The sequence below is a fragment of the Pagrus major genome, chromosome 21 (assembly GCF_040436345.1).
Source record: "Pagrus major chromosome 21, Pma_NU_1.0".
Taxonomy (NCBI): Eukaryota; Metazoa; Chordata; class Actinopteri; order Spariformes; family Sparidae; genus Pagrus; species Pagrus major.
The window spans coordinates 6093372-6120982 of record NC_133235.1 but is presented as its reverse complement, the minus strand read 5'-3'; the positions used below and the strand labels follow the sequence as shown (position 1 = coordinate 6120982).

Sequence of the window (27611 nt, the reverse complement as noted above, 5' to 3'; positions counted from 1 at the left end):
GCTTTCTCTTTCTTTTAGTCTCTGGTACACCCATCCTCTCGGTCCTTCTCTCTTCCTGTCATTGTTCTGCTGTGTCAGCCTGGAGACAGTGCTGTATTAGCATCATTACCATCAGCACACACACGCACACAGAATTAGCAGCCAGCCAGTGGCACAGTCTGGTCCAATGAGTTGAATGTTAACCTGTCTAGCTGTCAGTGTGTGACACGTAACAGTCGCTGTGGGGAACCAGAGTTTGTCAGCCAACCATGGTTGGATCATGGGACTCACAAGAGACAAAATAAAAAAGAAATCAAATCAACCGAGGCTGAGATATCCTGACTTTTAGTGCCTAGTAAGGTCAAAATCCAAGCTGGAACCTACATTTCCCATAATGCAACTCGATAGCATTACAATTTAGAAATCATGACATCAACAGGTCGGTTTTTCAGAAAATATTTTTTTAAAATTACACATTGAGTAATAGACCGTTTTCAGGGCGGTCATTTTGACCTGTCAAAGCAGTACAAGCACTGGTGTGACCTATTTGGTTAACAATGACTCCAAGCACAATACCAGAAAGCTGCATCTAGCTCACCTAAATGGAATGCAGCCATCATTAATGTTATAACTCCAACTGTGCTTTTCTTGCTTTGACAAGTCAAAATGTCTGCCGTGGAAAAGAGTTATTCTCCTCACCATGAGTAAACTGAATGAGTAAAAGTGGTGATAGTAGTGAGTAGTTTTCTTCAAAATAACTTTCAGTAGACCTAGCAAACTTAAGGCTTTGTTATAGCTTGCCAACACTGAGTTCTATATCTTCTAATGTAGAACAGTATAGGCACTTTTAAATGTGTAAACAAGGTATAGCTGGCAATGCATCAGACAAGCATCCATTTTTATGGCCCACTAACATCAGGAACGTCAAAAAAACCATTTACCTCTCTCACAATTCAATTCACTCAGTATAACCAAATGGCCAACTATGTATTCTATATTTTTCACGTTAAATCAAGACTATGGCACTTTTGAAAGCATTAGATCAGCATTTTAGCTTAATGCTAACTTAGATTGCATTGGACTTGATTTGACTACTTGCAGTACATGAATGTAGTTTTTTGAAGCCATTTTTCAACAAAATAGGCAAAGCAGTTAATGGATCTCAGGGCTTATTGATGATGTTTAAGATAGCTCAGCAACACTAATTGACTTCCAGAAGAAATATGAACTGTTCATGTGACTGTGTTTCAGCCTGGTCTCTATGTTGACATACAGTATGTTACATTAAAAATGATGTACTTCTTATTTCTAGTACTTTCTAGTACAGTATTTTGTCATTCAAGTCGAGAGGTGAGGTAGCAATAAAGCAGCATACTCTCTTTACAAAATCTTTTTTGTAATGCAGTAAGTGCAGTATTTAAGAATAATGAATAGATTTGAGTGCAGTGTCATGCTTCACTGTAATGATCAAGTTGAGCTGAAGTTTCTGTGAATATAATCATTACGCTAAATTAATATGACATTTAAATACCTTTTTGTTCACATGACGATGATATGACCAAAAAATCCTTCCACACCCAACATTTTATCAATTATGTTTATATACATTCCCTAATACAGCCTCATAACCAACTCCACATTCTTCATTCCAGTGAGATGGCATAAAGGTTATGCACTGAGAACAGATAGCGACATAGATCCTGAAGTAGATGAGATCTTGTTGATTGGTTTGATATTTATGATGCTAAACACAGATGGCATATTTAAACATAACTGCCTGTATGTGTGTTTAATCCTTTATGATAAACCATCAGTCTGTCGTATCATCTCACAGAGCTTTGACATGCCCGTGCACAGCTGGTGTGATCAGGATGCCAAAAGGAGGCACACGTCCTCCGGCTGTGAGTGTGTGTGTGTATGTGTGTGTGTGTTTGTATGAGACTATTTTAAACACTGGTGACTTTGTAGGCCTGTAGGCTACATTCTGTATGTTCCATATGGGTGTTCGTGTATACAGAGGAGGATGCTGCAGATGTTTTACCACAGAGTTTTTCAAATGTTTTCATAGATCTGCAATCAAACTGCACTATATTCACGACTCCCATTTGATAAGATTTTTAACCCAGGGATCAATGTGGGACTCCTCAAGGATGAATTCTTGCCCACTTTCTTTTTTTTTCTAGGCAGACTGCTTTATTTATTGCGAACCTACAGCAAAGCAAGTTTAAATTTTAACTAAACTTCATAATAATACAATGAGAAATAGAAACATTTTTATTGTGTAACACAATAATCCAAGGTTCCTTAGCTTTTCAACAGCACCAGCTTTTCAGGGCCTTCAATGGCATCCCACAGTCCTCTATGACTCTGGGGGACATCATGTGACTTATGAGCTTTGGCGACACGATAACAGGTATATTTTGTGGGGAGATGCTAACCTTTGTCTCGCTTTATAGATGGTCTCTGATGTCCTTGATCTTTCTCTTGCAGTCTTATGACTCCTGGATGATGACTTCGAACCCCTCTGGTTTGATGCAATTTGGACTTTTCTTCTAGTGTCCATGGACAATTGTTTCTGGAGCTTATGTTCAGACTACACAACTCAATTTTGTTTTGTATAGTCTTAAAATAAAGTCACTTGAGTCTGCCTCAGTTAGGGCTGGAGATGACAAGTTTGAAAAAGAATAAAATCATTTAGAGTTACAAAGAAGTGAGCTGACCAGACCTCCGTAGCCCGCTACTAATCTCTGAATGATGCTAGCAGCTCAGGCTAGATTTGTTGCATTGTGGGTGATGTAGGTGCCAGGTTTTGACAAGAAAGAACAATGCATGGAAATATCTCTTGTCCGACTACAACAATTTTGATCATTGTTGAAAATTGTCCATCATAAGTCTGACAGTATTAAGGGAGTGCAATGCTAAATCTGTGGAGCACTCTAGTAAGTCACGGCAGGATTCTTATCATCCATTCCTTGTAATTGTTGGTCCTGAATGCCAGACTTTTTCCTGCCAAATGAAGGTAAATTATGAAATAAGATTATTTTGTTTACAAATTTGAACATTTTTTTTCTACCACACTTTGATCATAGACGTGTGAATTATGATTGGCATTTCATTCAAAGCCCTAAAGTGGGTGGTCTCTAGCAGTTAAGATGGCAGGTCACAAAAATGTGGAGTCAACTATTTCAACTAATATCAGCATGGTGAGAGCACTGAGAATGTATTTATTTTAATAAACTGGTATTTACTCAAATTCACAGTAGGCACAGCTGTTGAATCTAACTCTGTGAGGGTCAGATAAAATCCAGACCAGACATCTAATTGGCAAAAGGATGTGTTAACCACAGCCTGTTGTCACACTTTAACACTCTTTGTTAATATGAATATTTCTGAGATAGTAGCTTGGCAGACTGGCATATTGGCATATCTAGTTGGATGGTCAGAGTACATGTCTGAATCACTACCAATCAAGGAGATCAATAGCCAGAGACAAGGGGGTGTCTCACCATCTCTCACTGTCTTTTATTTTATATCTGTCCCTGATTCTCTTTCATTTTCTTCATTCTCTGCATCTTCCTCTTGTGTTTGTTATCTTACACTCATTCCTTCTCTCTCCCTCTGTCTTATTTCGTATATTCATTCCTCTCTTGTCATGCACCTTGTTTATCTTCGGCTCTTCATTTCTGTAGTGGAAAGTGTTGTGCCTTCCCATTCATTTTAGTGTTAATAATTCGGAAGCTATGAAGTCATTTGAGGACTCAGCTGTAATAAACTTGACTCCTGCTACGTGAGCTGAACGGAAAACCAAATACTCATCTGTCCTTGATGTTGGTAAAAGCAAACCTTTAGTTCTGCTTCATTTTTCTTCCTTGACCTGATACTTTAAAGCACCTACAGTGTTTCTGTTTGAAAAAAAAATCAAGCACTTTTTCTTTCTGTGTGAGTTTAAGCTGGTAAAATACAATTTTGACACAAGACATAAAATGTGACAATCCAAGCGGTATACCCTAAAGGATAATTATAGAAACAAGACTGTTATTGTTGAGGGTGAACTGCTAAAGTGCAGAAGTTCTTCTGCTTCTGGTGTTTTTGATAGTTCCTAAAGAGCTTCAATTGCAATAACACCTCCTCCTGGAATGGAGCGGGGCTTTACATCTATCCCAGAAAAAATGAACACAGTCAGATTTATGCTATGGCTCTGAGTGATTAAATGAAAGATTATTAAATTGCATCTTGATTTTATCCGGACACAGACCTGCCAACCTTGAAGAAAGTTTTTGAGTACCACCTTATGCCGAAAAATATTTTTTTTAGCTCACGGATATGTGCATGCAGCCAGAAACCATATCTAATCGGTTAGTTAATAAATAATAGCTTTTTAAAAGCAATGCATTATTTAAAAAAAGAATAGATTGAAAAACAGGATCCGAATTTTTATATATTAAGAAATATAACTAAACGGTATGTCTAGAGTAGCAGCAGTAATGTTTAGTTGGCGATAGTAGGAAGCCCGGAGAGAGTCTGTGTCATAGACGACCGGCCACAAAACGTTAAAAATTTCCCATAAAAGAGCTGCTAACATTGGAGCTAAACAGAGCTAACACTAATGTTAGGGTCCACAATAATCGGCATATTCCAAAATCCCAGGTATCAGAATCAGTATCGGGAAGGAAAAAAGGAACATCTCTACCGTTGAAAAGAAGTTTAAATGACTGCCAAGCTCATCTCTTGAAATTACATTAAGCATTTTGTCATTAGTCCCTGCTTGCAAATATTTTTGTAGCTGGGTAAAAGCTCAGGCAACAAATCCAGCGCTATGATTGGTCGAACTTGTCTTCTTCTTTTGGTTTTCGGCAGGCTACACACTCACTGGCGTATTGCTGCTGCCTCTTGCTATCTGACATGACTACTGCTGCACAATTACTCAAAGTCAAGGCATCAGAAGCTTTTTGCGTACTTTAGAGTGACAAAACTGACCAGAGTACTTCGATGTTAAAATGCTTACCTGCTATTCAAAATGCACACAGGTTGGCAGGTCTGTGGATATGATTTACTTTAAATGAGCCCTCAGTACAGTAAGATTGGCACAAACATGATGCCACCACCACTGGAATAAACATTTGGTCTGTTACAAGTTCATGTGTAGCTAACATTTAAAAGGATGGCTTTTGCACAAGCCCTAAAATTAGATTTTATTTTTTTGGAACGTACAGCACAGAATGAACACAGTATAACTAAAAAAGGTTGATAGGGTTGTTGTGACTCATCACTTGGCTGAGCACTGAAATTTCAAAACTCACTTTATGTGGATGCTTGTGGAAGTTTTCTTTTCTTGAAACAAATAAAAATATCTGGCAATGCAGTCAGAATATTTAAACATGTTTTAAATGCATGTCAACATTTTTCACTAATTTTTGATTTCATGGTCATCAATCCTAATTTATTACCAGACGGCCAAGTTCGGAGTGGGTGTGATCCAAGCAAGGGGGGCAAAATCCAGGGTGGCCCCCTTACACTTGCCCACATTTGTTTTGATGCAGTCATGACACTTCACAGGTGTGTAGGTTGACATCAAAATGAAGGCCGAGCCTATCACAAGATGGTCCCTAGTTTAACATATTGAAATCATTTTTAAACTTCATCGATCATGGTTTTCAGATTGTCCTGGTTTATGTGGAGCCTGAGAGACATCAGTTGACTGTGGGTTTATGTAGCAGCACGATAAAGATAAAGTTACACTGTAGTCTGCTAGTGTTCCTGCCAAGCTAGGAAGGAGCTGTGTTTGCTGAGGCATGATAACACATCCCCGCAGTGTGTGTACTTTGACTGTGTGTCTGTGTGAGCAAGGTACAGAGAGAGAGAGAGAGAGAGAGAGAGAGAGAGAGAGAGAGAGAGAGAAGTGAGTAGGGGGAGGGACGTCTGCATTATCAAGCACTGTTTTGTGTGTGTGTGTGTGTGTGTGTTACAGTACACACAGTACACTGCACATGTGACTGCAGTACGCTGGAGCATCAATACTAGCAGCTTCACACAGATGCAGTTCTGGTGAGGTCATCACACACACACCTATTGGCTGTCACTGCCAATAATAAGGACGTGTGAGAGAGTGTGCAGAGTTCAGTGGATATGTTGTGAGTGTGATGTAAGTGAAGCTTTTCAGCACTTCTGGAGTCCAACACTGACTGACTGACTGAAGGACGAACAAACTGACAGATGAGCCTCCCTGACATCCTGAACGACTCAGACACGCAGACAGACAGACAGACAGGCGGATCTGAGCTGTATAACATTTAAGCCTCAATGGTGTAAGCTTTAAACTTCTCACTTGTAGTATCAGTTATAATGTGACAGTTTGAGGGTAAGAAATGAGAATGAAAAGATTAAGAAAGGGAAATGCCATTCATTACAATCGTCATTTCATCAGGGTAAAATTGTAGTTTCCAAACCAATTGCTGAGATCTGGGAATATCTCTACAGTAAAGTCTGACTGTCAAACACAAGTCATCTGTAAACTGTGATGATTCTCTACAGCAAACTGAGTTTGCAAAGTTTTTTTCTGAACCTGTCTAGTTGACAGATTGCTTTTGTTTCTTGCCCTGTTGGCCTTCCTGGTGATCTTGCCAAATTCTTAGATGGCAGCAAGTAACTTGGTAGGAACAATGTCATCATTACTGATGACTGAGGAATGATGGGCAAATAAAAAAAAATGATGTAACTGTATGTGTGCTTAAAGACAAACGTGTCAAACTCAAAGCTTTATCGAGGTTCAAGGCTCAAGATGATTTATTTGTCATTATACAACACAGAGTTGCATAACAACATACAGTATATACCGTTTTTTTAATATACATATGCATGCACGCATAGTTCATCTTTTCATCAGATTCCAATTTCTACATAATGTTGCTTTAATGTCTGCATGCCATTATTTTTTTTCTAGACTTCTGCTATAATGATACAGGCTTACATCTACTATCAGCCTTTTGAGGGTTACCATAATGCTGATGTGGCACTGGATGAAATTGAGTTTGACACCCCTGCTTTAAGTTCTGTGTGTGAGGGGTATATTTTTTTTTCTGAGGTGTTGAATGAATTTCTGGCTTTGACTGAGCACCTTAAAGGATAAAGCCTGGTAATATTATGACACAGTATCTCTTTGTCCCTGCAAAATGGCCGATGCCCAAAGTTTGGTGATGGGCTGACTCAAAGGGCTAGTTGAACTCGAGATAGACTGAGCATTTTTCCTATTATCGATCGGTGGAGTTTTTATGATCTGATTGCCGTTAAAATAAAAATGCACAACTTTGGCTCTGATGCAGCATCCTCTCAGTCTATAGTCACTACTCTGTAGTCCCACCCACAACTATGTGATTGGTAACACATCACAAGTAATAGCCTTTCAACACTGAGTAATCTGAATCTGCAAAGTAACTAAATTCATGAAATAAATGCAGAGGAATGGAGGTATGAAGTAGCAGAAAATGGAAATACTTTAGTAAAGTATCTCAAAATTGAAGTACAGTACCTGAGTAAGTTATACCAACATACATTCCATCACTGGTTATTCTAAATTTTGAAACTAAGACTTTAATTTTTACTGCAAATGCATATCGTTTCCAAATATATATCAGTTTAAGGCCTCCTTTATTATTAATAATTGGTATTTGTATCGACTCTGAAAAATCCATATCAATATCCCTGGCGAATTACTGTAGCTAACAAGCTCTTTGTTTCTTGGATCATTTTGAACACTTTCTCTGCTGAAGAGTTTGGTCTGGGATATTGAATATTCAAGATTTCTACATAAGCTAACAAGCTACAGTAATTACAAGCTAGGTGAGAATGGTGGGGTTCGTCTGTCAACATTATGGTCACAAGAGCTTACTAACTTGCAACAATTGATTTTCTGTGAAATGTAAATGCCATTTTAAATGTTGGCATGACCGAACATGAATACTGCTGATATTCTTTGTTTTTCTCTGTGTCATCCAAGCACATTAAAAGACCAAACAAAGATTTGACTCTGTGTATCAAAGCCCCATATGTAGTATATTATTTCCTCTTTGCTGTCCAAAACTATTAAATACACATCAGTGAGCCACACTGTTTCCCTGGGTGACTCGTCCCTTCATCAGCATGACCTAACACAATGGAGTTTATTTTGACTCATTTCCACATACACCATCCTGCTGCCCCAAATACTACTGGGGCAGAAAGTATGGATTAATCCGCCGCTAAAAATAATTCTCAAAATGTCTTCCTGTGACACTTACTAAATCTACAGTGACCAGCTGTTTTTTAAAAATGAAACTGTAATAAAACTGAAACTGTTTGTGACCCGTTTTTTTAAGATGTACATCTTCAGTATAAACCAATGAGGCTAACAGTCATCGCCACTCCGATAGTATTTATTTACACCAGTTCCACCAATATCAAATGAAAAATATGACAATAATAATGTTTGAAATACGTTGCATAAAGAAGGTCCTTTAATTAAAAAATATTGCTTCCATTTACTGCCCTTATTCATTGTCTGTCCCTCTTTTCTCCCCCTCCTTATCTGTTCCTTCTTCTCACCCCTCCCCTGTTTCCTTCACTCTAAGTGCTTGTCTCTCTCCAGAGATAGTGACAGCTGTGACTGAGGAAAGGATGCTGTAGTTTGACACTAACCTCCCCTGTCCTTGACTTAGAGAGAAGACAGAGAGAAACCTTAGCATTTGCAATATACGCACACAAATATTAGCCGCATGAACGTGGGGGGAGGGGACAGGGACAGGTCAAGGAGAAAGATGGGATCATCATGTTTTTTTAACGTATGTTAAGGGAAAATGTCTAAACATCCAGGAAACAAAGACAGAAGAGGTAAAAAATGAAAAATAAAAATGCTTTGCTGTTTTACAGGCATTCACCGATGACAAACTTCTAATAATGGTAGTCATGAATAAAATGATAAAAAATAATAATAATAATAAATAATAAGATTTATTGCAAAACATAAAGCATGTACTCTTGCTGTGAGCTTAAGTGCAGCTGGGTTCAGTCAGGGTACCCCTACAGTATATGGTCCATCATCGCCAAGTGCACTTCAGCCTCCAATCCCTTTAGAGGCCCTGCACAGCAGACAGTCCTGCACTCTGAACTCTGTGAAGAAATAGATGAGCCGTAGGCTATGTTAGCATCCTTAAAGGTAAATTGCAACAATTAAGTATTTCCATTTCATTCTGAGCACGTTTGAGAGACAGATATGAAAAATTGACGAACAGAAGACCACATATCATGACTTAGTTTAATGCTGCCTCCCCTTTAGCCTCTTTTCAACAGGTACATTCGGTTTCAGACTAAAGGACCGTGGAAAATGCGCAGTCTGTAACTATTCAGTGTTACACAGCGGTGGACTAAGTTACATGTTTGCAGCTAACGCTACTTTGCACGTTAGGTCACTCCGCGTCCTCGGTGATCTCATATGATTTTCAAATCAAGCTCTAAACATGACCTGTAATGTTTTCTTACCTGGTTACTAGGAAATGAGCCATGTCAGCATCTGTTTTCAGACCCAATTCAAGTTGAAGCTGCCTCCATGAGTCGAACCATATCCGATGTTTATTCGGGTGCCAGCCCAGCTTTGGTCGTAATTTCGTTTCAACTCACGACATGCGGCTGATAAAACCTTTGTTTTCTTCTTAGTATGACTCTTTAGTGGACTTTGTGTGGTGGTGGGTCGTTTGCTGGCTGTAGCAGAATCCATTACTACCCAAACACTAGTTTGGGTCCACCGCACTTGTCTTCTTCCCGTATCCAAGGACGCGCATTCAGCGCCATTTGACGTCACGTCCGCAGGACTGCGAGGGAAATTCGGACACTGAATTGCAGTACATTATGCAGCACACAGCCTGTTCAAGGCAATGGAGAGATACATGGGTGGGCTCATTCTTTTTGGTTTTGAACGCTTCATCACTCATTAGCATTAAAAAACTTAAAATGCACGTTTATTTTTTCACAAATCCTGCCCCAAGTTCCTTTAATGTCCATGGCAATGTAAAGAACACATGGAAGTGTTTGGGCAGTCATGGTCACATTGTTTGATATGGGCGTACCTATTTTCATACATGAAGCAGGCATAAATTAACCTTTATAGGTTCCCTTGTAAACTTGCTTACATTTACTTCTCAACTCCCTGTACTGAAATTATTTCTTCTATACTCAGCCCCAATAGTTGCCATTATATAAGGTTGGGCAAGAATATTCTATATTCCTTTTAATGTCAACGAATCCCATAAAACCAAAACCTACAATGTTAGTCTGTCTTTCAATACTTTTTGACTTTAAAAATGGCTCACAAATATGGTGTCATCTTTGAAAAAAGCTCAGTAATTTCCTCTAACAGGAGGATGTGATGTATTTGTTAGGGACTATTTTCATTTAGAGATTAATCCACATTTCGTGCTCTAATGAATATTTGGGGCAGGACAATGAATGTGAGATTGAGGGAAACTAAATGACTGTGTGTGTGTGTGTGTGTGTGTGTGTGTGTGTGTGTGTGTGTGTGTGTGTGTGTGTGTGTGTGTGTGTGTGTGTGTGTGTGTGTGTGTGTGTGTCCATGGTAATGAAATAACCTGTCACCTAGTGCAACAGTGTGATGCGTTCTAAATATTTACTGGACAACAATCAAGTGAATACTTGTCAGTAGGATGGTACAACCCTACCCTGCAACCTTAACCCGTGTCCAGCACAGTGATGAGCCCGTCAAACTGTATTTCTTCAAACTACGCAATGAAAGCTATTTTTGTGGTGGTTCCCTACTTGTGTCTTTGACTTGTTTCTCCAAGCTGTGTTTCTAAGAGCTTCCAGTCCAGTGATGCAGAAATTCCATAAAAAGCATGTTTGAAAAAAAGGTGTTTGACCTTGAGGCTTGATACTGGCTGCTGTCCTCAGAGTACTGTCTGGGTTCAGACTGTTCCTGCACGCACATACTGTATGTGTATGTGAGTGTTTGTCTGTTAATGGGGATGTCTGAGAGAAAAAAAGACTACAAGAGATAAAAGTAATGGGGAAACTTTTTACATTTAAAGCTGCTCATGCATCCAGAGTCCAGCTCATTCATTCATTTACAGTGAGACTATGTGCCACTTTTGCCCATATGTACAGTATATATACATACATATACATACATATATATATATATATATATATATATATATATATATATATATATATATGTATATAAGGTATGTATCAAGACAGTTAGCCTAACAGCCTAACAGCTAACCATGACTGAACAGTGAAAAGACTCCCCACTCTCACCAAGAACCAGACTGTGTCACTTTTCAAAGAGGACACAGCAAAATCTTTGGCTTACAAACTAAAAGTTACACGTATAATCAATTATAATTAATCCCCCCCTTGCTAATGTTAGCTAATGCAAGCAACTTTAGACAGACACTGCTGTGTGAATGACGTTAGGCTACTGAGTTACATTGTTGACTTAATGACTCTAATCTAGTTACTTGTTGTACTGGCTGCTATTACACTGTTTTAGCATAGGATGCAGGAGTTTCAGCACAAAAATGATTTATTCACAAATATCATATGAAAAAAGCCGTAACAGTAACCTTAAACAGTCTGTTAAGACATTTAAGGGGCACTGTGGAACTTCTGTGTTGTGCTAGAAGCTGGTCGCTAGCTTATGTTAGTTTCTAAACTACCATCAGCTACTGTAGCTCTCTGTTATCAGAGCAGGGACAGGCACAGAGAAGAGGCACTGGAGAACGTACATAAAGTCACTATCCTTTGAACTAGGAAGGAAAATCTGACCCAAGTCCTCAAAAAGGAATCCACAGTCCAGCAGCTTGTATAGGCAACTGTGAGAGACATTTTTCATGTCACATTACAATCTGCTCCAATGAGACAATGAAAAAAATTGTTGTAAATTGCTACAAATTGTTACATAGAAGCCCTTTAATAATGTAAACTAAAAAAAAAATCACAGCTCTATTTAAGATTGCAATAAAGACCTAAAAACAATGAATTGTTGGGCTCACCTTGCTGTGCTCTGTTACAAAGACGAGGGTGCTTTGTGTTCGGCTTCTTCCTCTGTGCCATCATTTGTTTTCTTTCCTTCAATGAAAATATGAAATATTGTAGATGGGAATTTTAACTCCATAGTGTATGTAAAATGGAACATGGGGGGGAGGCAGTCGAGGCGTACAATATTTGTGTATTGTAATGCTAACTGACCAAACTTAATGACGTATTACAGCAGTAATGTTCAAACAGATTGTGGCACCTTTAAAATAATAATCTTGAAGATTTTCATGAAAATAAATAATATGACTGTAATGTTCTTTTATGGCTCTTTTAGATACTGTTTTCCATCTTGCATGGAAGTAGAGAAAGCAAAACAAGGAATCCAAAGTGATTTATGTGAAGAGTGGCAATGTTTTGGGAAAACAGACATGACTCAGAGAGAGATCCACGAGGAGGAACACTAGACAGAGAAAAGAATCCTGTGGCGTTTGTCTACAATGACTCTGCAGTTATTTGTGTGTGTGTGTGTGTGTGTGTGTGTACGTGTGTGTGTGTGTGTGCGCGCGCGCACGCGCATGTGTGTGTTTCAGCTGAATGTAAACTCAGCAATTCACGGATGTCTTACCTTTATAGACCAAAAATAGATACGGCCATAAAGAAACACTCACACTCACAAACACACTCACACTGGATCCAGTGTGTGTAGACTCACAGTTAATGCACACTTGTTAATTATTCATGATATCCACCATTATACTGATATTGGCCCTGTGCCAAAATATGAGTCCTCATATCCCCTGAATGCTTTTGATAGAAAACAGATTTTCAGTTTGAGTGTAACGAACAGCATCTCTTTTATAACAGTGTGTTTTTAGGAGTCACATGATATGTCTTTATCTGTAGCTACTCTGTGTTGTTGGCCACACGGTCTGTCTTTCAGATACAGATACACACTTTATTATTTATCAAAGATGCCATGCTGCAGCAGGCTAATGCATGGGAAAGAAACAATGATCACATTGGGCGGCTGTAGCTCAGAAGGTAGAACGGGTCATCTAGTAATCGGAAGGTCAGTGGTTCAAATCCCTGGCTCCCCCAGCTGCATGTCCAAGTGTCCTTGAGCAAGATACTGATCCCTACATTGCTCCTGATGAGCATTTGGCACCTTGCATGGTTAGCAGTCAGCAGACTGGAAAAGTGCTATAGAAATGCAAGTCCATATAATACTGTACTTAGAACAATTTGTACTGTGATTATTTCCATTTTATATACATTTTTTTAATGCAGTGTTACTAATGTTTTTAACAACGTTTATCAACGATACTAATAACCTAATACAGATGTGTACTTGTAATGGAGTATTGTTACATTATGTTGTTGCTTCTTCTACAAGTTTTCAGATTTGAATACATAAGGAACACTACTGAGAATCTACAGAATGATATAAAAACCTCAGAACAAATAAAATAATGGACCCACTATTTAATTATAAATGCAGTGTTTACACACATATTGTACTATATTACTCGTATGTTCAGATGCTTGCAATGACATTTACCAAACAAACATTAGTCAGCGTAGCAATTACAAATCTATTTTGTCAAAATTATTATTAGGTACTGTTGGACTTACTGTCTGACTCACCAGATGTGGACAGTTGTTTTTGGCCAACTAATACAGCATTCGACATTCTCCTCCCTTGCGTTAGCTGCATGTTATCATTTTTAAAATCCCTAGTCTTAGTCTCAAACGGGACAAACCTATGCAAGCTAGCGGCTGCATTCTTTTGCAGGGATGTAGCCATTTCAATGCCAGGACTCGTCTCCCCCTGTGCAAAATAAGTTCTCCCTGACCCTATGTTGCAGGTGCACTATCACAGCATACTGGGTTTAGTGGCACCCAAGACAATTGTGATCAGTTTAAAGCAATACAAACAAGCCAGAGTGTTTTTATTCTTCATACCAGAATGATAATAGGTGCAGCCAGACATTTCTTCAGTACTGGCACAGCACTGTGGAGGTAGGTCTGGCTATGCAAGACTGTCTGTTTTAATTCATAATGTAACAGTTACATAGCTCTGTAAACCCTGTACTGTAAATGTCTTGTAGAAAACATTAGACAATCGACAGTTTTGAACATTCAGATGCCACAACAATAATAACAGCTATAATAATTGATAATTGGTAAAAACTGAGATATATATTAACAATACTAAAAGTATACTCGGGTCGGATTTTCCATCACATTCCAAAGGATATGACTTTATGCACATTCTCGAGTGCCTCGTCTCAGTGCATCTCAGCACGGGTAACAGTTGTTTAGAATGAAGTCCGCTACATAAACTAACAACCAGCCTCCAGAACAACACAGAAGTTACAGAGAGCCCCTTTAACTAGTGCATACGTTGGGTCTCTCAAGACCGGAGGTACAGTATACACTTAGGATGTTAAAGGATGTCAGTGCTTCTTCCAACACTGATGGTATGGAGGTGCACACTATAACACCACTTGCACAATCTCAATTAACAGCACATCTGTGAAGGTCATACTGTTTCATTTAGTTACCTTTGTTGACAGGTGTTCGTTGAATTCTATGATGTTTTTAACATAAAGATGGCTTTGTATAACATATCTATGTATTTTCATATCTCTGCTGCTTCATGGGATTTAATGGAATCAGCAGTGTAAATCTTCTCTTTGTTTGTCCTTTTGGTTTCTTTTGTACAGCAGCACTTGCCCTACCACTAATAGTGATGTTGAATAACATGTTATTCATAGTATGTGTCCATAGTGTATGTGAGTGCGTGAGTGTTGTTATGCTTGTCTTGGTATGTGTGCCTCAGCTGGTGGTGCACATGCACCGATCCTTTAAGACACGTCCGCCAACACCAAGCGTTGCCTTGGGAACCGCACATGCTGTCATCATCTTCTTGCGTAACCATGGTGATAGTCCCTTCAGCGTTGTGTTGCTGACATGCCCCTTCACTGTCAAAAGATGTACACAACACGACACACACACACACAGTCGCAGGGTGGAGAGGCTGGTTTTGGGAAGCGAGACCTGTTTGATGGTTAAACAGCTGACAGAGCAGAGTGACACACAGCTTTCAGTCCATCTCACTACGTGGAGAGTTTTAAAAGGAAACCTGCTGGATGCATGTGTTTATCAAGAACATGTAGGTCATTCAACCCAAGCCTGGTTTCAATCCAGGCCTGTTTCCATCTTGAATAGTTAATATTATATATTTTTAAATATATAATATATGACACAACTGAAAATGTTTTATTGTGAGTAATGTTGGCAATGAAAAGCTTACAGCACATCATACAATATTAAAAATATATCTCCTTTTTGGATACTGGAAATTTGATCTGAAGTGTAAAATTACATTAACAGGAATCTATAAATGTTTTATGCAGGAAAGATGCTTATTATGCCAGAATAATGAGCAAGTCTGTGATGTTTCTGTTTGTTGACTTGCGATAATGGTCATAATGCCCTTAATCTCCTTTAGGTCCAGGGATGATGTCATCAATGATGTCATCAGGGGGACGCCAAGACCCGCCAGGACAGCCTGCCTTCAGCTCTGACTACATGTCTGGTGAGGATGGAGGGAGAGCCAGTTACACATCAGACGGCTTTCCACTTTAGTGTAGTTTGCACAGAAGTTTGAGTCATCTTTTCTTTTTTTTTGCTATTTGGCCCTCTGTAGATCAATCCCAAAATAATACTTATGGTAACGCTTTATAATAACCATTGTTAATAAATGGTAAGTATATAGTTAATTAAACTGGTAACACTATGCAATAGGGGTACATTAATTAATATTAGTTAATGTAATAATAATCAATAAATAACAGTCAATTAATGTGTCAAATAATTAACTACGGTGTTAATGTTGATTAAGGTATTAATTAATACATTATTTCATAATTTATCAATAATAACAACAATAACAGGGATACAGCTGACTGGTAACAAACAATGAAATGCATTATAAACCATTCATTTAGCAATTATTAGCTATTATAAAGTTACAACTGCTTAATAAATTATTTATAAAGCATTTTTTTGTTAGTCAACAATAAAATAACTTTTGACAAAAGTTGAATTAATAATAATCTATAAATTTACCATTTATTGATGATAGTTATAATAAAGTGTTATTATACTTACATTTCATGACACTTTCCTGGGTTTAATGAATATTAAAAGCTTAAAATATATTTTTTCGTACTAGCCTCACACCTTTGTGAAACTATTAAAGTAGTCTACATTTACATTTGGGTATGAAAAATAGGTAAATAGGTAAAATAAAAATAGATTCTCTTACATACTCCTCAAATGCTTGTCACCATCAACATTAATTCAAAAGTTGTTTTTCCATAAGCCTTCATTGCGTTTTCTCTTTGTTGCTATGCAAAAATCTGCTCACTAGACTTGTTGTCTTTTGACTTGTTATAGTGGAGAAACACAGGCGTTACCAAGCAAAACATTAATGATATCTATTGAAGACAGCGAGCCACTGTGCAAAATAATAGCATGAATAGCATGTATAACATGACCCTGAAACTCAACAGCATCATCCATTTTGTTATGAGCACCTGTGGTATCCGTACTGTAACATGTCATAATATCAGAAAATGTGTTACTTTACAACTTTACATATGTAAACATTAAGGTCCTGTTGAATGTTTCCAAAGTATAACATTTGCTTTGCCTATTTCTTTTCATGTTTTGTCCCATGGGTTCATTTCATTCTGCTCCTCATCTCTCCTCATCGTTCACCTCTTTTTGTCTCTCCTTCCTCTCATTTTACTCTCTCCCTATCTGGCTGTCTATCCTCTCTGATTCTCCAATTTTTCCTCCCTTGGTCACTCTTCCCTCCGTCTTTTACTCTCTTTCTCTCTCCCTCAGGTCCTACGATGGGTGGAAGGGCAGATCAGTGGAGCCTGAACAAGACAAAGGACAGCAGCGTGCCTGACTCATTTCTAGGTCCACTTTACTTTTTCACCTACCTTGTCCTTTTAACCTCTGACTACAAACTCTGAAAGGGGGTTATATTATCCCACCTCTCTGTTTGTATCTGGAGAAACTGAATGTGTAACAATTAAGAATTCATTTGGCTGAAATTTGGCTCAAAGGTTAATTTGAAATGGTGTGGTCATGATTTGAATTTGGCTCTGGCTATATGAAATGGTTTTTTTTGTTATTTAGCTGGAGATGTTTGGTTTTCTTGTCCATGTGCTTCTAAAACAGTTCATTATCTAGTGACAAGCTGGTGTTTTGTGCAAAAATGAATATATCAACAGTGCATACCATATACCCTCACCTGTTTGGTATTTTTGTAAGGCTGTGATAAAGAACGATTTTCTGACATCAATATATATAACAATATGGAAAATCTATGGAAAATCAATCATTTCTTTGCAATTGAAAATTTCCTTGAGTCATTGAGTAGGACACAGGATATGGTAAATGATGAAGGTAGAGAGAGGGCAGAAACCAAACCATAATGACTGTGTGCTCATGAAGAGAGAAACATGAAAAATGTTGTTTTGTTCCTTAAACTGCACAAATCACAAAAGTAATGGGTGGAAAATGTTCATTATCTCAAGAAGAATACCTTCTGGTTAGCTAAGAGTGCAGAATGAGCTATAAGCTCAGGATGGTCTGGTCAGACTTATGCATTTTATGTGGTGCAGTGGACTAGAGGGAACGTTTTGCACATGACCTGGTGAGAAAAAAACACTTGCTTTAAGGTGAAACATCTCATAGTTGTATGTTTATGGCTGTTAATTGAATTGTGTGAAACTTTGTCGGGCTCTATGATCAATGCTACAGTGATGAGTTTGGCGAGCCTTTAGAGTTTCGAGTTTGGAGTTATCCAGAATGAGGGTAGTTTTGCAGGCACAGAGCAGGATTTCCATACAGTGTATGCTAACGTTACTTAGTTACCTTACTAGTTCAGTGCTAACTTTGTGTGTAGTCTCAGTTAGGATTATCCTTACTACTAGCTGCCACTTCTCCTAGGAATTCCATGTGTTATGTTAGCTAGCCACTGCTTACAGGCTAAGCTAGGCCGGTAGGAGTTTTTAAGATGCAAAAAAAAACCACATTAAAAGGTACAATTTAAGAGTGTTTTGACTTGTTTCCAGCAAATAGCTATAAAAGAAGAAAGAAAAATAAATATATATATATATATATATCCCCAGATGCAACAAATTGTTGAGGGACAGTTTTTTTTTTAACTAACATTATCAACAGACTGTGAAGACCAGTGGTGACTCCCCCGAAGTTCTGGCCATTTCTTATAAAAATACACCTTTAAGCCACTATTTGTAGCATGTTCATGTGCTGAACTTTTGCTCAAATGTATCAATAACAATACGTATCAATTATTAATGTTTAAAATCGTATTGCATATACCTAATACATTATATATAAATGTTGGTGATGTATCTCTATGTTCTGTGTCTCCATCAGGCTTCTCTCAGTCTGGGATGGGAGGGACCGTGGGGTCCAGCATGCCGCCATTCCAGACCAGTATGAGCTCCACTGTGGGCCAGACTGGGGTTGTGTCAGCTATGGACACTCAGAAGAGTTCAGGCTTGTTTGGCATGGAAAACAAAACCGCCAGTAACACCAGTGGAAGCAGTCCATTTAAAACCAGTGATATGTTTTCTTCTGGTGGCCCAGGAATCCACTCTTTGGATCATTCTACAGGTATTAGAAATAGGGTTGGTTGCATGTTTCACTGTATACTGGGGGCAGTAGGGGAGGGTGGAGTCAGTCAGGAGAATGAGGAGAGAGTAGGAAGTAAGGATATATATAGTGTGGTTTTAGGTTTCATAACCCTCTCTAGAGGATTTCTTGATGATTTAGCTCACCCGACACTCTGACAATACTGAAAAATCAAAATCCTGGTCATTTCTTGAATGTATTCAAATCTAAAATGATATCCTAATCTTATTTATAGCCCACTGTACTAGCCTACCAAAGAGTTGGTACAGGTTTCTGTAGTAGACCAGCTGGGGTGGGTGGTGACTGAGGCGTACAACCTGATCCCACAGGACATGCTTTCAGCAGCAGAGGGCAGCCTTTTCTAGTTGTTTTCACTGTAGATGGAGCAGCAGCAGCTCACTGGCTGCTTCATGGCTGTATGCTCTGTGCATGCTGCTCTCTTTATCTACTGATAAACTGGATCAACAGACGGATGGGACTTTGCGATGACCCTTTTCAATAACAAACACAGGACAACCCATAGTTTTGTGTCTTAAGGAGTCACTGGAGTCCGATGAGAAGAAAGCAGCATGTAGGCCACTCACTGCTCCCCGTGAAATTTCTACTTACCTTTTATCATCAGTTGTTAATGCTTATAATAATCAACACTATAGCTGTTTGAGTGAATAACAGTTGATGCATTTGCTGAATTTGTGCTTGCTGAGCAACAAAAACACCAACCCACATGAGAATACGATAACAAGATTCTGTAATAGAGACAGTGCTGCAAAAAATATTTCATCATGTGAACATAATTTTACATTCAGTCAGACCATTAGTCCTCCTAACAGAAAAGCTTCATGTGAGTGAAAAGGGAAACAACTAAAGATTTAACAACAGGACCCCAAAGCCCTAAACTGAACTTTAAAAATGACTCAGCATCTGAGTTCATCTTAAACAGCCACCGCTCTTATTCAGGGTTTGATTTTTTTCTCATCTCTTTTCTGTTTTGTTGATGTACTAAAGATAGCCCCACTAGCTTAAAGCCAGCTAGCAGTACAGGCTGGTTGTTATGCAACAGTTACTAGTCTAGTTCAGTCGCTATTAAAAAGAGATATGATGCATCAGTGACACAGATGACAGTACACTTAAGGACATTTCAACAGACTTCCTGTAGAAACCAGGGATGAATTGAGAAAAGATTGTCTGTTACCAGAAATAATTTGCTACACAACAATAGAAGCCATTAATGGGTGTTGTGATGGCTGTCACACATTTCACTTAGTCTTTAGAATAAAAATTGTATTTATTTGACCATAAAAATAACCACCTACTACCCATTAGATTTCCAGGGAAGAGACTGTAGTGATGTAACCATGTGCTGCTATTTTGAAAGTCGTTCTTGGGCTAACCACTCCGCCACGCAGAATATCTGTGGACATTATGTGAATGGGCCAATCCTGTTACATAATTTAGATTAAAACAATGAATAATTAAATGTAAGCTAAAATGTAAGCTTCTAAACCCAATCTTTGATTTTGTTATTGCAAATCTTACTTATTTGTTATTTTTTCTTGTAAAATATGCAACCTATGGCCTGACACCACTACAAGCTGTCTATATTAGTGAATTCTTTCATGTACAAACAGGTTTTTGCTTACTCACAAGCAAACCAAAATGACTAAGATCTTGCGTAGATCAGCATGAAATGTTGTTCTTGTGCCTTAAACTGCACAACTCACTAAAGTAAAGCATGTGAAATGATCATCTATGGAAGGCTACCTCCTATTTAGCCTAACATAGCTATTAGGTCCACATATCTGTCAGGGCCCCTGATTTTATATGGTGCAAAGTACTGGACCATTTTTTTTTTACATGAAGCTTCCTCTGGAGCCACAAAAGGTTTTATACTGCTTTTTCACATATGCAGTAGTACTCCCCAAGACCTGCAAACACAATTAAATGTATAAAACTTGTGGAGTTACCCTTTAAGTGATGACTTCTGAATTTTTTTCCTCAGCCAGTCCCCCAGCAAGTCATGACAGCATGCACAATACCAGACTTCCCTTTTAAAAAAACCTGTTACACTCATCCCAAAAGTAAAGCAATGCTGCTGATATTGAAATCCTTTGTTATTTTGCACATCATATGAGCAATCTCATGTGAATGGCTAATGCTAATGGCAACATTATTCTCGAGTAAAACGTAGCTATTTTAATCGCTGTCTTATTTCTCTTAGTGTCACAATTGCCCTTGTTAAGGCACTTAAGTATGAGTAGTTCATTCCTGTTCCAATTTATGTCTTTCCGCTTCTACCACAAATCCTATATTAAACCTAAATTAATGTGTAATGCTTACAGCATGGGAAAACAAGGTTTTCTAGAGCTACATGACTTCTGCAGGATACTGACAGCACATTACCCAACTAGCCTGCCGCTCTGTCTGTGTTGCCTGTTCTGGAAGTCCTCTTCACACACATTCATCTGTCTGTACAGGTGCCAGTGAGTTTGAACCCCTTAGCACAAAATTTCAGATTCTCACTCTCACACACCACACTTTTGCATAAGCAATGTGTTTGAGGCAGCCACCACTCTAACATTAACATTTCTCTTGGCCTATGCCAGACTCAAGATTAAGATGTACTCCCATTAAATACCTTATCACATTAAATATAGATGATAAAGCCCTGGCCTCATCTCCTCCTCAAGCTGTTTATAGCTGGGGATGCTTCTGAGGTGAAGGGGGGGGGAAAGCAACTGCGATTAATTTAGAAATACAGGGAAAGGTGCCAGATTTAGAGAGGAATGCACCTTTTACTGGATTCACATCATTGTCTAGGGATGTAGACAGATTGAGAGGAAAAGAGGAGATGGGAGGAATGATAATTTAAACAGGAACAGGACATGATGAGCAGAATGAAAGGGGTGTGTTGGTTAGACAGTTTTATTTATACGCTCTTACCCTCTGTCTGTCTGTTTGTATTTATCTGTTCATCTTTCTGTGCCTCGTTTGCTCTGAGCTTATCAGAAATAATTGAGACTTTTGGCTTCACAGGAAAAAGTCATTCCCAACTGTGATGTCTTCAGCCCCAAACAAGACAGCATAGTGGGGACAGACAAATGAGGGGATCATTTCATTGCAAACTGAATTTGTTTTGTTGTTTGTCAAAGCTTGCATGTGCACAGTTTGTTATTGTTTTGTGATATTGCAACACATTCCACGTCCATATTGTTTGATGTGCCCTATGATCATTTCAGTGTTTCTGCATGTGTGACAATGACCCATTTATTATCATCATTGTTCAGACATGCATACATTTAGTTTTAATCATGCATCTTAGACTGATTCATTTACCTTGTTACCAGTGTTTGTTTTTCTATGTTGTGTGTGCCTGCTTCCTATACGAGACCTGGTCTGCCCGCCTGGATGATGATGATGTTGTTGATGATGATGACGATGATGATGATGATGATGATGATGATAATTATGTGTAAAAGAAAGAGAGAATCACACAAGTTATTTCTTTGACTGAAAAGTGCTATTTTATGTCCATTTGTGACTCCATGCAGCTGAGAATTTACATGATAGGACCAGATTTCAACTATACCATATTCATTGGAATTAATATAGATTGACCCTGTAATGACCAAAAGCCAGGGTCTTAAAACAGTGTTAGGCCTCTTTTAAAGATAAAAAATGTAGATGCACAGTAGACCTCCAGGAACAATCAGCTTTATCCAACAATTTGGGAACTTTGAATAAAACCACTGTTTTATATCACATGTAAATGTAACTCAGCCTGGCAGAGATGAGACACAGCCAAGCAGATCAATCAGAGCAAATTCTTTTCACCCAATGCCCAGTGCTGAACCATTATGTTGCTATTAAACAGCACCTGTAAATATCTGTCTTAATATAAATTGATCATGCCCACTCAATCAAATGAAGTCTTTGTAGAACCACAGAAAATCTGTAACAGGTAAGTACAGTTGAATGTATTTATAAAAGCAGGCACCATCACATACAACATATTTTGTGAAAAGTTGAAAAGGTTGTGTCAAAGGAGCTTAAAAGCAGTCGGACTATGGTTACTATGGCTGGAAAAAGCAGCATATGCAACAGTGCAAAGACCAAGGCAAGAGTCATTGCGTATTTGTTTATTTACATGTGAATCTAAAAAAATTTGAATATCATGGAGAAGTTCATTTTTTTCCTGTAATTTAATTCAAAAAGTGAAACTTTCATATATTCTAGATTCAAGATTTCAAGTCTTTTTTTGTTTTAATTTTGATGAATTTCTATGATATTCAAATACTTTTGGAGATGCACCCGTAAATGCATCATCCAAGTGCAGTGCTAACACATGTTGCAACATTGTATATATCTAAAATAAAAACATTGCTAAATGCAGAACTTTTATCGTTATGTCTACTACCATAGCACCAGATTAGGCTTGGTGACGCCACTTTATCTCATCAGGTCTCAGTGTGCACTACAATGAAAGTAATGAAAATGCCTCTCTTCCTCCAAGTTCCACAATGACACTAGCAAAGATTATCTTTCATCCTTGAGTATAAGCGACATTCTGTAGTATATTTTACGTAAGGGCTCTAGGTAGTCACGTAATGGGCTTGTCTTTGAATTATTGAAATCATTACTTGAATTAAAACCAAAGTCAGACAAACTTGTAGGAGACTTTTTTTAATCTCTGGAAGCAAAACAAAAGTACCTGCTCTGGTAGTTTCCCCTTTGCTCAATTAATTATCTTCTATGGAATCGAAGTAGCTTCCTTTTAAAGAGTACTCCACCAATCTATCATTGCGCACATTTTCTTACTTACAATGGCCACATCGTCTTTGTCAAAACCATTGCCATATAAAGCTGGGCGACATCTCTTCACTTGCTCCCACTGTTAAAAAATTAATCCAAAATGTCCCAGTTACGATCACTGTCATATTGTGCTGGTGACGTCATTCGAAAGCAGAGTCTGCACAGTAGTGATTTAGCTGTGGAGCTGCAATATCAAGTTCCCACCCATACACCTGCCTGCTCAATGGTGAGCAGCAGTGTTGGGCAAATGTTACATTAGAAATGCAATATACTACATATTACTAGTTACCTTCATTTTATAGTAATGTATTACATTACAGTATTACTGTCTGCGTAGAGTAATATATCACTTTTTAGTTACGTTCAACAAAATGCCCAAATAACCTCTTTAGAATAATTAAATAGCCTAGATCTTATTAAATAAATGAATTGCCTTGGATACAGAGATGAGCAGGCAGACAAAGGATCAAAGTCAGATATATTATGAGATAGGAATAAATGTAGACCAATACCTTCTAGGAGGATTAGGCTTCATCATTGGGCTACGAAATATGGCTCATTTCAGTCACACAGAGACTTAACAAAGAACTTATAGGCTCATATATATTAAACAAATGCATAGTCTATATTAATATGATCATGCGGAGTGTGGATGGGCTCTTCTACGCTTCACTTCGATCAGTAACGCCGATTGTAATGTGTTACATGACATAACTGTAGTAATTTATTACTGAAATAATATTAGTAACGCGTTATATTATTCCGTTACCGCTAAAGGAAATATATTACTGTAACGTGTTACAAAAGTTACTCGTTACCCCCAACACTGGTGAGCATGGCTCAGCTGTCAAGCATATCTGATAACTAATTAAAACTCAGAAAATGAACATTTGAAAAACATACAACAGCATGACATGAACAACCTAAAAAGACTGAAACCATCTTTCTGTACCTTGAGTTCTGAGTTTGGTCTTTGTCCGATGTGCTGACAATGTTTTTGCTTCATGCTAATGTGCCCTTGAGCCACAGGCCTTAAGCAGGGATGAGTAGTGGGCAGGCTCACCTCTTTTGAGCTAAGTTATGAAACTTTTTTTTATAAACATGCAGTAGAACTACACAAAACGTATGAACAGACATTGGTTTGTTAAGTCTTTTTAAAGTTCCCCTATGAAAATAGGGTAATCGCAACCATTCAACAACCATTATATGTGCAAACTTATATGTAAGTCATCCTGACTCTTTACAAACACTGACATGTTCACTGGAGTGGTTTAGTCACAGCTACCCTAATCCCAACTATTGTTCTAACATTAATCCATTCAACATACCATCAAACTACATGCAAAATAATTTTAAAAATGGTATCCATGAGTTTGTCTGACTTTGTCTAAGAAGACACTAATTCTGTGATAGCTACTACAGCTTCCCCTTAAAAACATCACTTCAACTGGTATGGACCTTACAGTTTTGATGAGACCAGTCATTATAATCATTTTCTTTTTTAAACAGTAAACAATTTAGACATGAAGCTGTGAAAACCACCTATGGTAACCACAATCTGATGGCTTTTTGGCAGGTGATTCTCTGACACAGTATGTGATTGGTTCCTCCTCTTATAAAACCCTCCCCCCCCTCGGCAGCTGCCATCCTCTCTCCCAGCGGCTCAATGGACGACAGCAGTCCCAGTTCCTCCAACTCCGAATCACTCAGCCCTGAGAGAGTGGGGCTGGGGGTCGAGGCTGGAAAGCAGCAGCAGAGACGGAAGAAGAAGAAGAGGAAGGGCAACGAGGAGGCCTACGACTTCTTGGATAGCCAGGAGAATAACATCAGCCAATCAGACAAGCATGGGGTGCTGGATAAGGGTGGACAAGAGGCGGAGGAGGACGAGGATGAGGAGGAGAACTGGGAGTGGGAGATCAGAGAGAGTGGAGGAGGGGGTAGAGTGAAAGGCAAGAAGACTAAGGGTAGGGCAAGACTTCCGGAGGAGTGGGGAGCGCCCCAACTGCCCATCTCTACAGTCGCTCTTACCGGCATTACAATGACCGAATCTGGCCCCTCTGACTCCAAAGCTCCATATTCCAGCCCTAGCCCTGTTTTGCCCTCTGCCCCTGAACAGATACCCACAAGTTTCACCAACCGTTCCCATGCTAGTCTTGTAACAGATTCATCTCCACGCTCCTACGAACCGATGTGTGTAGACGATTTCCCTATGTCTGCTAAAGATGGCCCAAAAGCAAACGTAGAGAAAGTTTCAACATGCAAACCTGAACCTAACTCTAGCTCAGCAACCAGTCCTGCCTGCAAGACTAGTGTAGCAGGGGATGTTAGCGGTAGTCTAGCATTGATGACAGGGGACAATCTGAGCCCAGTCTCCCAGACCTTCTCTTTCCTGGATTCAGTCCTCCAGACCCCTCCAGGCTCCACTCCTGACTCACAGACCACCACCCCTATCACCAACACCCCCTCCCTTGCTACTTCTGCCCTGACAAAGTCCACCCCTACAGAAACCATCATCCCTGCCTCACAAGCCAGTTCTGTATTCAACCCCTTCAAGAGCACTCCAGACCTTCCTCCTAATTCTGCTTTGTCCACCAACCCATCACCCTTAGCTGCCACAGTCACTCACCCTCCAACATTTGCAGTTGGATCAGCCCTCAACGTTGATGCCAAGCCTTTCGTCCCCTCAGCTACACTCATGTCCTCTATAGCCTTCACAGGAACCACTGCTACTGTGCCCACTATCCCCTCAGCCACGCCCCTTAGTTCCTCAGCTCCTCCCTGTAAGAATGAAGTCAGTCCCACATCACCACAAGTCACTCCCCCTAAAAGTGTAGCCCCGCCTGTTAGCCAAGCTACAGTCACCCCCCTTCCCTCCATCACCCCCGCAGCCCCTCCCTCTCTCCCTGCACACTCAGAGCACCAGGAGTCCTCGTCGTCACAGCTCCCCCCACTGGAAGGTTGGTGAACTACAGGGAAGATTATGAATAACATGGGGCTAATTTCTACACATTGATTGTAGGTTAAGATAGCAGGAAGTAGCTACTATTTGTAGTCCTGTATGCATGGCTCTTGTCTGTCGATTGAGCACCAGGTCTTCTTGATCCTTTTCTCTCTGTTTTTGTGTTAACCAGGGCCCAACAGATAAACGTAGAAGTCTAATGTCTAATCAGTTTTTAAGATATTTATACCTACAATACATCTACACACAAATCAGCTCTTCATTACCATTTGAGAAATCCTCAAGAAATATAGTCTGATCTTTAAAAAAATAAATACCAGAGAAACATTTGTGTTTAACACTCTACCCAACTGTTGGGATGAGTATGAGAGACAAATGTACAGTGCTGGTCAGGCCCAATTAGCAAAACTGCAAAGGTACCGTGATAAGTTGCCTGACTTGATTTCCCTCTCCCTGCCTCTGTGTATCTGTTACCATGATCATAACAGCTTTATTACTTGACCTGCTGCTGATAGCTACTATCTATGCCTGCTCCACTGTCTAATGTTTCATCTGATTGTCAGCTTCCTGTGTAATCTTCCACTATCTCCTTTCTGTCTGTAGTAACACAAACATAACCTGGGTCCTTGCATGCCATTTAGCTTTATAATTTACACTGATCAGCCACAAAATTTAAAGGAATAACAGATGAAGCGAATAACATTGATGATCTTGTTACAAGGCAATGTTCGGTTGGGAAGCCTTGGGTCCTGGTACTCAAGTAGATGCCACTTGACATGCACCACCTACCCAAATATTGGCAGTTTGTCACGTTCCTCAGACCATTCCTGAGCAGTTTATGCAGTGTGGCAGGGAGCATTGTCCTGCTGGGGGGACCACTGCTGTAGGGGTTTGCTTTTGCCATTAGGGGGTCTGCAGTGTTGTTGGGGTGGGTGGTGTGTGTCAACTGGCATCCATATGAATGCCAGGACCAAAGGTTTCCCAGCATATCATTACATTGTAACAAGATGATTAATGCTGTATTAAATATACAGTGACTGAACCCATTAGACAAGAGTAACAGTTACAACTCAAGATCCCTGTACTAGATATCTTC

At 39.1% G+C, this 27611-nt stretch overlaps 1 protein-coding gene across 1 annotated transcript in view; it reads left to right on the top strand.

Annotated features, from left to right (window-relative positions):
- The window catches only part of LOC141017353 (uncharacterized), an 86764-nt gene that overhangs the window by 6335 nt on the left and 52818 nt on the right, over positions 1-27611 (top strand). The window contains exons 2-6 of the mRNA XM_073492034.1: positions 15518-15604; positions 16921-16998; positions 17282-17284; positions 18490-18729; positions 25197-26513. Coding sequence (XP_073348135.1) covers positions 15518-15604; positions 16921-16998; positions 17282-17284; positions 18490-18729; positions 25197-26513 — 1725 coding nt within the window. The remainder of the gene's footprint in view (positions 1-15517; positions 15605-16920; positions 16999-17281; positions 17285-18489; positions 18730-25196; positions 26514-27611) is intronic.